General features: G+C 37.4%; 1 protein-coding gene across 3 annotated transcripts in view; it reads right to left on the minus strand.

The window, feature by feature from the left end:
* The window catches only part of UBE2Q2 (ubiquitin conjugating enzyme E2 Q2), a 66,208-nt gene that overhangs the window by 10,273 nt on the left and 43,522 nt on the right, over positions 1 to 12,413 (minus strand). For 2 of the 3 annotated variants that reach the window (XM_080807807.1, XM_080807809.1), the window contains 2 exons: positions 1,666 to 1,714; positions 894 to 989 (listed from right to left, as the gene is read on the minus strand). In XM_080807807.1, the coding sequence (XP_080663933.1) occupies positions 894 to 989; positions 1,666 to 1,714 (145 nt within the window). The remainder of the gene's footprint in view (positions 1 to 893; positions 990 to 1,665; positions 1,715 to 12,413) is intronic. The other variant, XM_080807808.1, reaches the window with a different exon arrangement.

The following is a 12,413-nucleotide window of genomic DNA, read 5'->3' on the forward strand; positions in this document are numbered from 1 at the left end:
TAAAATATATACATTATTAAGAAATTCTAGTTAAATGTAGCTAAGCAATTCACTAGACCTTCTAAAAAATGTTATTTTATTTCAGTGTGAAGAAATAGCTGTTAAAAGAGCTCAAGTAAAACCATTATTATATAGTACTATCCCAAATAAATGATTTTCATAATAGCCTTTTAAATTTTTTGTTTCTTCTGTGAGCTAAGATTGTAGTGAACTCATGTTTTGATGTGCAATACAGTTATAAATACACATTAAATTTAATATTATTTGGATAGGCATCTAGCACAAAATTCACACAGACCTTTAGGAACATCCAAATTTTTTAATAAGTTAAGTCAGGATAATTTCCATCAACAAATATTTTTGCAAAATATACTAACTTTAGAGTCTTATCCTTGGTCCATTTAACTGTTTACAGATAACTACAATTAGACCTGGAAAGAGGTTTCTGACATAGTGAATAAAGAACAGAACTCCATGGGTAAGAGTATATATATAAAAGTAATAACACCAGACTGTCTGGTTCCAATCCTCATTCTGCCAGCTGTCACCTTACACAAGTTATCTAACTTATATGTGCTTCAGTTTTCTCATCTACAAAATGAGGACAATAATAATATCTACTCTTAGGTCAGTAAAAATCTTACTCATACAAGTAAGAAGTTTAGATCAGAGCCCAGCATATAAATGCTCACTGGAAATTAACTATTATAACATGATCTCAATTTTGGGAAACTTCAAAGTAAATATAATTTTTAACTTATTAGTATGTACATACCAATATTAGATTTAAAATTATAGACATGTTTACCTATAGTAAGAATAACAAAGACTAAAAGAAGAAGAAAAAGCCTCATAAGGTAACAGAAAATATGTGATCTTCTTAATAAAAGTACCTTATTTGCTCCAAACTGCACTCTGGCTTTGCCTTTGACTAATGTGGCATTGATCTGCATGATAACTGATTCTATTGAGTAGGCACTGCTCCAGCCCTACAGGAAGAAGAAAACACTTTCGTAATACACAATGGTACTTTTGATTTCCACTTTGGAAAACTTAATAAAATGGCAAATAACAGCTTGACAACAACAAGACCATGTTAGGAACTCTCTATACAAAAGAAAAAAGTAAAGTTGGACTGTTCCTAAAGTCTTGTAAAAAAAAAAAAAATCCCCCTATGTTCTAAGTATCAAACATAAGCAAATTATAACCTTATAGAGAAACTGTTCTTGCACAGATTAAGTGCACACACTTGCATAGATTAAGAACCAAGTACAATGTCATTTTATTGGTTTGCCCTAAGTAGCTTTTCATTACTAAAAGTAGGTGCTCTTCAAAACAATTTTTTTAAGTATTTTTTTAAGCTTTTATTTATTTATTTGACAGACAGAGATCACAAGTAGGCAGAGAGGCAGACAGGGAGAGAGGGGGGAAGCAGGCTCCCTGCTGAGCAGAGAGCCTGATGCGGGGCTCGATTCCAGGACCCTGGGATCATGACCTGAGCTGAAGGCAGAGGCTTTAACCCACTGAGACACCCAGGCGCCCCCAAAACAATTTTTTTAAGTAGGTGATATTACATCAGAGCTTTTCCACTTCAAAATATAATTTACATCATCAAAACACTCCATTCAGACTGAAAAAATATGAGTACCATAAGAAAATAGTCACCTGTTTTGTGAGAAGTTCCATACATAGTGCTCCACCGCCCAACACGTACCTTAAAAGGAGAAAAGGAATCATATTTAATTCTCTAGATCTCAATGTTCCTTCTTAATTTTTAAAGGACCACCACTAAGAAGTATGCATACAAGTAAAGGTTAGAAGATAATATGCAAAAATGAGAACAGTGGTTAGTTATGGTTCTAGGAATAAAAGGGTAGTTAAAAAATTCTAATATCAGCACTTTATTACAGTCTTAATTTTTTTTTTAATAATGGTTCTTAGAAACAGAATACCAAAGACTCTAAGGATATTAGAAACTAGGACTGTAGCCCTAAATATTCCAGAGAATGGGAATGTTATATTCATCTGAAAATTTCTCTACCATCATGTTAGCCAATAGCACCAACTTCACCTTATCTATAATAATGAACAGAATATGGTATTTGATGGTTAAATTGCTTTTATTCACAATTTTGTGAGGATCAAATCATTATGACCATATAGAGCCTCTCTCTAGGACTCCTCAATTTCTCTAATCCTGAGAACTGTTCTCTGAACCAGACAAATTTTGGGAATTTCCCAGATCTCTTTTAGGAAATCCCTATATAGATCAAGATTATTCAACTTTTTAACCCTTTCTCAAACAAAATAATTTCATCTCTCCTTTAATGTTATTTTAAGTTTCAAAATATATGAAATACATGCCTAAAATAAAATCAAGGCAAAGGAAATTATAGAAGAAAGATGATAAATCTTGAAAATACATAAGCTAAGACCACAAGTCTGATTAGATCTAAGTGAACACTGAGTCCATTACAAACTTTTTGTCCTCTGGGACTTTGCCCATGCCTTTCCCTTGCCTAACATTCCTCTGGCTCCCCACTCTTCCAAATGTCATCTTTTCCTCCAATAAAACTTGACAAGACAATTCTAGCCTGTAAGTTTTGCATTCTTGGCTAGCCAAATGCATCCTTGTGTTGACTAAACCAAACCACAGAAAAATAAGGAATCTAAAAACTTCTACTGTAGACCATTATTATTAGTCATAGTGAAATTATTTGATAATGGAAATTATTCAATAATTCCCACATCCTGGAGAATTTAAGCAAGTGTCTCCCTTACCGGACTGCACCAAACTCTGGGAACTTCCACAGTTAATGTTTATAAGATGGAAAGAAAAACACTTCAAAACATTAAATTTAGGTGGAGAATCAGGAGATTTTAAACTTCCTTGTATATTCTTCTAGATCTCTAAAACACAGAAATCTATATCCAGTCATTTGACTTTCCCACTACGCTCAAAGAGTATCTTGTATATAGTGGCTTTAAATAAAGCACTTGCTGCTTTAACAGAATTAGAAGATCCATGTCTTGATCTGGGTTTTGGTTTCTCCACAAACTGCTCAAATTCTAATAATCTGTTAATGAGTTAACACTATTCTTGATCCTTACACTATAGAAATGCTAAATACAGACAGGTACTCAGGGACTCATCTTAAGAAAAGGAGTTATGTGGACCAGCCCAGGTTACGAATTATCCAAGTACCACCTTTCTTTTTTTTTTAAACGTAATTTTATTTTTTCGGTTTCCAAAAATTGTTTATGCACCACACCCAGTGCTCCATGTTATACACGCCCTCCTTAATACTCACCACCAGGCTTACCCAAACCCCCACGCCCCTCCCTTCCAAAACCCTCAGTTTGTTTCTCAGAGTCCACAGTCTCTAAAGCTTCATCTCCCCCTCCGATTTCCCCCAATTTTTAACACTCCACTCTTCATTCTGGAGATGGAGAGTCTTTCAGGTGGGAAGGAGGCAAGTTTTTGTACTCATGAGCCAAAAGAAAGTACATTTTATACAAGGCCATAAGTACACAAATGTTTGTTGGATGTCTAAACAAAAGAAACAGTTCTCGTACCTACATAAAAAGTGAGGTAAGTAAAATTTTCCTTAACATCTATTAGCAGCATGTACACCTAACCTAAAAGGAGTGGTTAATTCTACTTCCACACTGAATCATATTCATTTTATTAATATATGCTCCAAACCCTTATTGCTCTTTGTCTCCAAATAGTTCCTGCTAAATATTAAGACAATTCAAGGATAGTAGAATAAAAAAATTTAAGGATCATTTAAAGATAATATGCCACATACGCAGGCATAGTAATATTTTCAACTTAAAAAAACTTCAGCTGTGAGGTACCTGGCTGGCTCAGTCAGTGAAGTGTGCAACTCTTCATCTTGGGGGCTATGAGTTTGAGCCCAGTTCTGGGTTTAGAGATTACTTAAAAATAACACCTTTAAGAAAAAGAAACCAAAACAAAAAACAAACAAACAAAACAAATAAAAAACCCCAACCAAACAACAAAAAAAAATAGCTTCAGTTTCCAAAGTTGTATAGCAAAACTTTATCCCTAAACCTGAGCCTCTTCACACCATTCATATCTTCATTATACTAGGAAATTCTTGCAAGAATGTTTGCTAGCTAACTGCCCCATCCACAAGCTAGCATGATCATTTAAACTGCACTTATGAGGGGACAAGAGAAACCATTCATCAATAATAAAGTATTTATACAACATGATTAAATGATCCTGAAAATGAGATGGGAAATGTCAAATGTTTATATTATAGCCAAATTCTAGACTATAATCACATTAAAATTTAAAAAAAAAAAAAAAAGGAAGGCTTACCCAAGCCATGTAAAATGGTCATGACCCTCCCCTTTCTTCAGGTAAGGAAATAACTATAGATTGTAAGAACAGAGCCTTTAGATAGGAATAAAAGAAACTGCCAGCACTTAAAACCAGACTATTGAAGACATGTTCTCTTAATACAGACAGAAATAATCCATGGTCATCTAGAAGTAGAAATACTCTCTTCATGGACGACTGGGGCACAAATAATAATTCGTATTGTATCAACCAATAAAGAAAGCATTTTCAGTTGTCTACAAATAGCCACTCAAAATGTATTAATGAGATAAAAAAGAAATAATCTTTATGATTCTCTCTCAAGTTACTACACTCTGATCTGAACTAGGCAAGAAAGAGCAAAGTACTGATAGCTCATTAAAATAGCTCATAAAAATACCAAGCCTTGGTGGGGGGGGGGGTGTACCTGAGTGGCTTAGTCAGTTAAGCATCTGACTTTGGCTCAGGTGGTGATCTCAGGGTCCTGGGGCTGAGCAGGGAGTCTGCTTGTCCCTCTGCCCCACCCTCTACTCATGCACTAGCTCACTCTCAAATACATAAAATCCAAAAATATTATAGAAAAAGTAAACCAAGCATGGGAATTACAGATTACTCTAAATTGTCTATATCTTGCTAACTTACTGTAATTCCCTATCTCATTCATTGACTCACAAATATTTACTACACATATATATACTGCAAACTGAGCCAGAGTATACACTGAAGAAAACTGACAGGACGCTGTGCATTATGATGTGTACCTTCTAGTTAAGATTACAGATGTTAAACGAATAACACAAAGCAGGGAAGGGGGAGCCAAAGTTCTAGGAGAAGGAATAACCAGGGGAGCTTTTTAAAAATGTGGTAGTCAGAAACAGCATCTGTATGAGTAATGCACAAGTTGAGATTTGTAGGAGTTAAAAGGGTGGGTGGGAGTAACATTCTAAGCAGAGGAATGTATGTTTTAAAAAGGTTATGAGGAAAAGAAGAGTTTGCTGGGTACTGGGGGCTGAAAGACATTCAGTAGGGCACCAGCTTTGAGAGCAGTGTGGTACAAGAGGATGAGAAAGAAAGCCAAGGACAAGATCACAGACAGCCTGTAGAATATGGTAAGGGCACAAACTGTAAGAGCAATCAATGGAAAGACATGGAAAAGTTTAAGCAGGAGAGCAATATAATCAAACACACACTTACAAAAGATCACTCTAAAAGCTTACACAAGGGAAGGAACATAAGCAGGAGTCTGGTCAGAAATCCTCTGAAGTGGGCCACGTGAGAACTGATAGTAGCAGCAACAGAAACGGAGACAAGTAACTGGATCTGGGAACTCTCTGAGAAGGAGAATCAGAGGACCGATGTGGGAAAGGAGGGTATAAAGAAGAACTGCTATGTTCAATAACTGAGATGGGGACCAGGAAAGGAGACTGGAAAGAAGAGGACTTCAAGTTTTCGTGCTATAGAGTTGGAGATGCCTATGTACGAGACATTCAAGTAGAGATGTCAAGAAGGCAGGCAGATACTGGGAGCAGAAAAGACACATAAAAACATGATATACGAAACCTGGGAGTCACTGACATAGGAGATATTTTGAAAGCCATGGGAGCTTTTTCAACAAATGCCACTAGACTAAGTGGACCTTTACACAAAACTCTGTGACTTAAATCTCATACCTTCTACAAAAGTTAACTCAAAATGATTCAGACTTACCTATAAAATATAAAACCATAAAACTTTGAGAAAACACAAAACAGGAGAAAATCATCAGGATCTAGGACAAGGCAAAGAGTTCTTAAATTTGACACCAAAAGCATAATCCACAAAAGGAAAAACATCTATAAACTGAATCTCATCAAAGCTAAAATGTTTTTGCAAGACACAAGATATAAAAAAAAATCTGTTGTATTTCCATACACTAGTAATGAAATAGAAGAAAGAGAAATTAAGAGAATGATCCCATTTACAATTGCATCCAAAAGAATAAAATACCTAGGAATAAATTTAACCAAGGAGGTAAAAGACCTGTACTCCAAAATTCTAAGACACTGGTGAAACAAATAGAAGATGACACAAATAAATGGTAAGATATACCATACTCATGAACTGGAAGAATATTGTTTAAATGCCCATATTATCCACAAACAATCCACAGATGCAGTTCAATCCCCATCAAAATACCAACAGTATTTTTCACAAAACTAGAACAAAAATTCTTAAGATTTGTGTGGAACAACAGAAGACCCAGAATAGTCAAAGGAATCTTAAGAAAGAACCACAAAGCTGGAGGTATCACAATTACAGGTTTCAAACTTTGCTATAAAGCTACAATAATGAAATCAGTATGGTACTGGCACAAAAAGAGACACACAGATCAATGGAACAGAATAGAGAGCTCAGAAATAAACCCACACATACATGGTCAATTAATCTATGACAAAGACAAGAATACACAATGGGGAAGAAAGACCATTTCTTCAATAAACAGCTTCAGGAAAACTGGATAGCTAGCTACATGCAAAAGAATGAAACTGGACCATTCTCTTACATCATACACAAAAAAAAACTCAAAACGGATTAAAGACCTAATTGTAAGACCTGAAACCATAAAACTGCTAGAAGAAAACATAGGCAATAAACTCATAAATCATCCTCAGCAATATTTTTCTGGCTATGTCCCCCAAGCAAAGAAAACAAAAGCAAAACTAACAATTGGGACTACATTAAACTAAAAAGCTTTTGCACAGCAAAGGAAACCATCAATAAACAAAAAGGCAACCAGTATACAGGAAAAAATATTCACAAAGGACACATCCAATAAGGGGTTAATATCCAAAATATATAAAGAACTCATGCAACTCAAGGCCAAAAAACCTAATAATCCAATTTAAAAATCGGTGGAGAACCTGAACAGACATTTTTCCAAAGAAGACCTAGAGATGGCCAACAGATATATCAAAAGATGTTCTACACTAATCATCAGGAAAATGCAAATCTAAACCACAGTGATACATCTACTCACACTGGTCAGAATGACTCATATCAGAAAGGCAAGAAACAAAAAGTCTTTGCCAGTATATAGAGAAAGGGAACCCTCATATGCTGTTGATGGGAACGTAAATCGATGACGTAGTCCCTACAGAAAATAGTATGGAGGTTCCTCAAAAAACTAAAAAGAGAAGTACCATATGATCTAGTAATTCTACTTCTGGGTTTTTACCCAAAGAAAATGTGAATACTAATTTGAAAATATGTTTATTGCAGTATTACTTATAATAGCCAAAATACAGAATTAATCAAAGTGTCTATTGATAGATGAATGAATAAAGAAGTGAGGTCTATACGTGCATGTGCACGTGACACACACACACAATGGGCTATTACTCAGCTTTAAAAAGGAATGGGATCCTACCATTTGTTACAGTAAGGACAGACTTGGGGTATTATGCTAAGTGAAGTAAGACAGAGAAAGACGAATACCATATGATTTCACTTATATGCGGAATCCGAAAAATAAAGCAAATAAACAAACAGCAAAAAAATACAGACAACAAATTTTTGGCTGCCAAGCCAGGGGATGGGAGGAAAGTGGCATGGGGTGTGGGGGAGAAAGGTAAAGAGGATGAACAGGTACAAACTTCCAGGTATAAACTAAAACCTCAGGGATGAAAAGTACAGCATAGGGAATATGCTCAACAACATTTTAATAACTTTGGTGACAGATGGTAACTGCAGTTATCACGGTACACATTTTGTAATGTTTAAAACTGGCAAATCACTAGGTTGTACACCTAAAACTAATAATATCATTCATCAACTACACATAATTTTAAATAGATAAACTAAAAACCTTTGCTCTCTAAAAGACTATTAGAAGGATAAAATGAAGGTACATACTGGAAGAAATTAAAAACCACATATACAACAAAGGACTATAATGCAGACCATATTTTAAAATCTTTTCAAAATTCAACAACAGAAAACAATCCAATTAGAAAATTGGCAAGAGACATGGATGGATATTTCATGAAGGAGTATATGAAACTATCAAATAAAAATATGAAAAATATTTAATATTAGGAAATATGCATTAGGGAAATGTGATTAAAACCACAATGAGGTGATTCTAAAGCTGAAGCAGGAGGAGGAGACCTAAATTTCTTCTGGTTCCAGGAATTCAGCTAGATAACTATCAAATCATTCTGAACACCTAATGAATTCAACTGGAGAATGAAGAAAAGAATAGCAGCAACTGGGGCACCTGGGTGGTTCAGTGGGTTGGGCCTCTGCCTTCAGCTCAGGTCATGATCTCAGGGTCCTGGGACTGAGCCCCGCACTGGGCTCTCTACTCAGCAGGGAGCCTGCTTTCCCTTCCCTCTCTGCCTGCCTCTGCCTACTTGTGATCTCTCTGTCAAACAAATAAATAAAATCTTAAAAAAAAAAAAAAAAGAATAGCAGCAACTCTATGAACAGAAAAGCAACCACTTTCTGCAAGGTAGGAGGGTGTGGAGAAGTGAATCCGAGGCAATATATGGGAAGATAGACCAAGGGGAGAGGGAGTCTGCCATCAGCCAGCTCCCAGCAAGTGAAAGAGCGGCAGAGCACAAAATTGGAACTTTAGAAGTCTGCTCCCATGGCTGGCAGAGTGGGGGAGGGGAGACATCCTTGCTGGGATAGTGTGGTCTCAGGACCCTCAGGGTCACAAAGAGACTAAGGGTGCTTGAGTGGAGCAGGGCTCCAAGGTATAAGAAAGGGGGAGCTGGCTGCAAACAGTGAGCCCAGAAGCGGGCTCTCAGTTTGGGGTCACCATAAATCGTGATCCACGTTAACAGCTGGGCCACTGCTCTTCAAGCAGGGACCCAATAAACGGCAAAACCGGGCAGACACCTTCCTCCCCAGGAAAAGCAGCATGGGAGACCACTGCAGGAATCTGCTGGGTTTGGAGTCTCCAAACGGGGTCATGTGCCAGAGACAGAAATGCTTGGTCACAGGCCTGGTGAGCACAGAGCATGGCTGGAGACCAGGGAGACAGGAGTGACTGGCTGCTTTTCTCTGAAGGTGCACTGAGGAGTGGGGCCCTAAGCTCTTGGCTCCTCCAGGGCGGAGATTGGGAGGCCACCATTTTCACTCTCTTCCTCTAAAGCTGTGAGGAAAGCTTTCAGGGAACAAAAGCCACAGAGAGCAAACTAGAGCAGGTTACTTAGCCTGGCCCCTGGCAAAGGTGCTGCAATTCTGCCTGGGGCAAAGACATTTGAGAATTACTGCAACAGGCCCCTCCCCCAGAACATCAGCAAGAATATCCAGCCAAGACCAAGTTTACCCACCATGAAGAACTGCAAACCTCCAGCTCTAGGGGAATTCAGTATATAGAATTATGGCTTTTTTCCTGTGATTCTTTAGTCTTTCAACTTTAATTTCTTAAATTTTCTACTTCCTTATTTTTCTTTTGGAATTGTTCTTCTGTCCTTTTAGAACCAACTTCTTATCAATTCCTTTCTTAAAAATCTTTAATTTTCATTGTTACAGTCATATGCCATGCATTCATTGTATTTAACCTGATTGTTGTATATATGTAGATTTTCTTTAAAATTTTGGGATGCAGATTCTTCTAACAGACCAAAACAGATCCAAAATCTAGTATGGTCTGTTCTATTCACCAGCCTGATCATGTTCTTTTTTCCCCCTCTTTTCTCTTTTTTCTTTTCCACCTGATTGCAAGTCTCTTCTGTTTTATTTAATGCATATTCTCTAAGGTTGTTGTTACCCTTTCAGGATTTTGTTCTCTTGTTCATCTGTTCTTCAACAAAATGACAAAATGGAAAAACTCACCTCAAAAAATAAAACAAAAGGCAGTACCGACTGCCAGGGACCTCATCAATATGGACATTAGTAAGATGTCGGAATTAGGGTTCAGAATAACGATTATGAAGAAACTAGCTGGGCTTGGAAAAAAGCAGAGAAGACATTAGAGAATCCCTTTCTGGAGAACGAAAATCTAACCAAGTAGAAATCAAAAAGGTTATTAATAAGGTGGAATTGAAAATGGAGGCTCTAGCTAGGAAAAATGAGGCAGAAGAGAGAATTAGTGGTACAGAACACCAAATGACAGAGAATCAAGAAGCTGAGAAAAAGACAGATAAACAACTACTGGATGACAATGGGAGAATTTGAGAGATAAGAGATACCATAAAGCAAAACAGAATAATCAGAATCCCAGACGATGAAGAAAGAGAGGGGCAGAAGGTATATTGGAGCAGATTATAGTGGTGAACTACCCTACTCTGGGGAAGGGAACAGGCATCAAAATCCAGGAGGCACAGAGAACTCCCCTCAAAATCAATAAAAATAGGTCAACACCCTGACATCTAATAGTAAAACTTACAAATCTCAGAGACAAAGAGAAAATCCTGAAAGCAGCTCAGGACACGAGGTCTGTAAGCTACAATGTTAGAAACATTAGATTGGCAGCAAACCTATCCACAGAGACCTCGCAGCCCAGAAAGGACTGGCATGATATATTCAGGGTACTAAATGAGCAAAACATGCAGCCGAGAATACTTTATCCAGCTAGGCTGTCACTGAAAATAGAAGGAGAGATAAAACGCTTCCAGGACAAACAGAAACTAAAAGAATTTGTGAATCACCAAACCAGCCCTACAAAAAATATTGAAAGGGGTCCTCTAAGCAAAATGAGAGCCCCAAAGTACCACAGACCAGAAAGGAACAGAGACCATATACAGTAAACGGTCACCTTACAGACAATACCATGGCACTAAGTTCATCTCTCTCAATAGTTACCCTGAATGTAAATGGGCTAACTGCCTCAATCAAAAGACACAGGGTATCAGACTGGATAAATAAGCAAGACCCATCAATATGCTGTCTGCAAGAGACTCATTCTAGACTCAAAGACACTTCCAGATTCAAAGTGAGGGGGTAAAAACCATTCACAATTAGCATGATGCTAATGGACATCAAAAGAAAGCTGGGCTGGTGACCCTTATATCAGACAAATTAGATTTTTAACCAAAGACTGTAATAAGAGAAGAGGAAGGACACTTTAGCATACTTAAAGGGTCTATCAACTGTAAATATTCATTGCCCCTAACATGGGAACAGTCAATTATATAAGCCAATTAATAACAAAATCAAAGAAACACACGGACAATAATACAATTTTAGGAGGGAACTTTTTTTTTTTTTTAAGATTTATTTATTTGACAGAGAGAGAAAGCGAGAGCAGGAACATAAGCAGGGGGAGTAGGAGAGGGAAAGCAGGCTTCCCGCTGAGCAGGGAGTCCGATATGGGGCTCCATCCCAGGACCCTGGGATCATGACCTGACCCAAAGGCAGACGCTTAAAGACTGAGCCACCCAGGCACCCCATTAGGGGACATTAATACCACCCCCCCACCGCAATGGACAGATCATCTAAGCAAAAGATCAACAAGGAAATAGGGCTTTAAATGACACACTGGATTAGATGGACTTCACAGACAGATTCAGAACGTTCCTTCCCAAAGCTACAGAACATATATTCTTCTCTAGCGCACATGGAACATTCTCCTCACTAGATCACATCCTGGGTCACAAATCAGGTCTCAACCACTATCAGAAGATGGGGATCATTCCCTGCATATTTTCGGACCACAATGCTCTGAAAGTGGAGCTCAGTAATAAGAGGAACGTGGAGAAATAACTCCAATACATAGAGGCCAAAGAGCATCCTACTAAAGAATGAATGGGTCAACCAGGCAATTAAAGAAGAATTTTTAAAATTCATGGAAACAAATGAAAATGAAAACACGACTCTTCAAAGCCTTTGGGATGCAGTAAAAGAGGTCCAAAGGTTGAGGAATATAGCACTTCAAGCCTTTCTCAGGAAATAAGAAAGGTCTCAAATACAAACTTAACCCTACACCTAACGGAGTGGAGAAAGAACAGCAAATAAAGCCTAAACCAACTAGAAGAGAAATAATAAAGATCAGAGCAGAAATCAATGAAATAGAAACCAAAAGAACAGCAGAACAGATCAACAAAACTAGGAGCTGGTCCACTGAAGGAATTAA

Source organism: Martes martes (genome assembly GCF_963455335.1).
Source record: "Martes martes genome assembly, chromosome: 7".
Lineage (NCBI taxonomy): Eukaryota > Metazoa > Chordata > Mammalia > Carnivora > Mustelidae > Martes > Martes martes.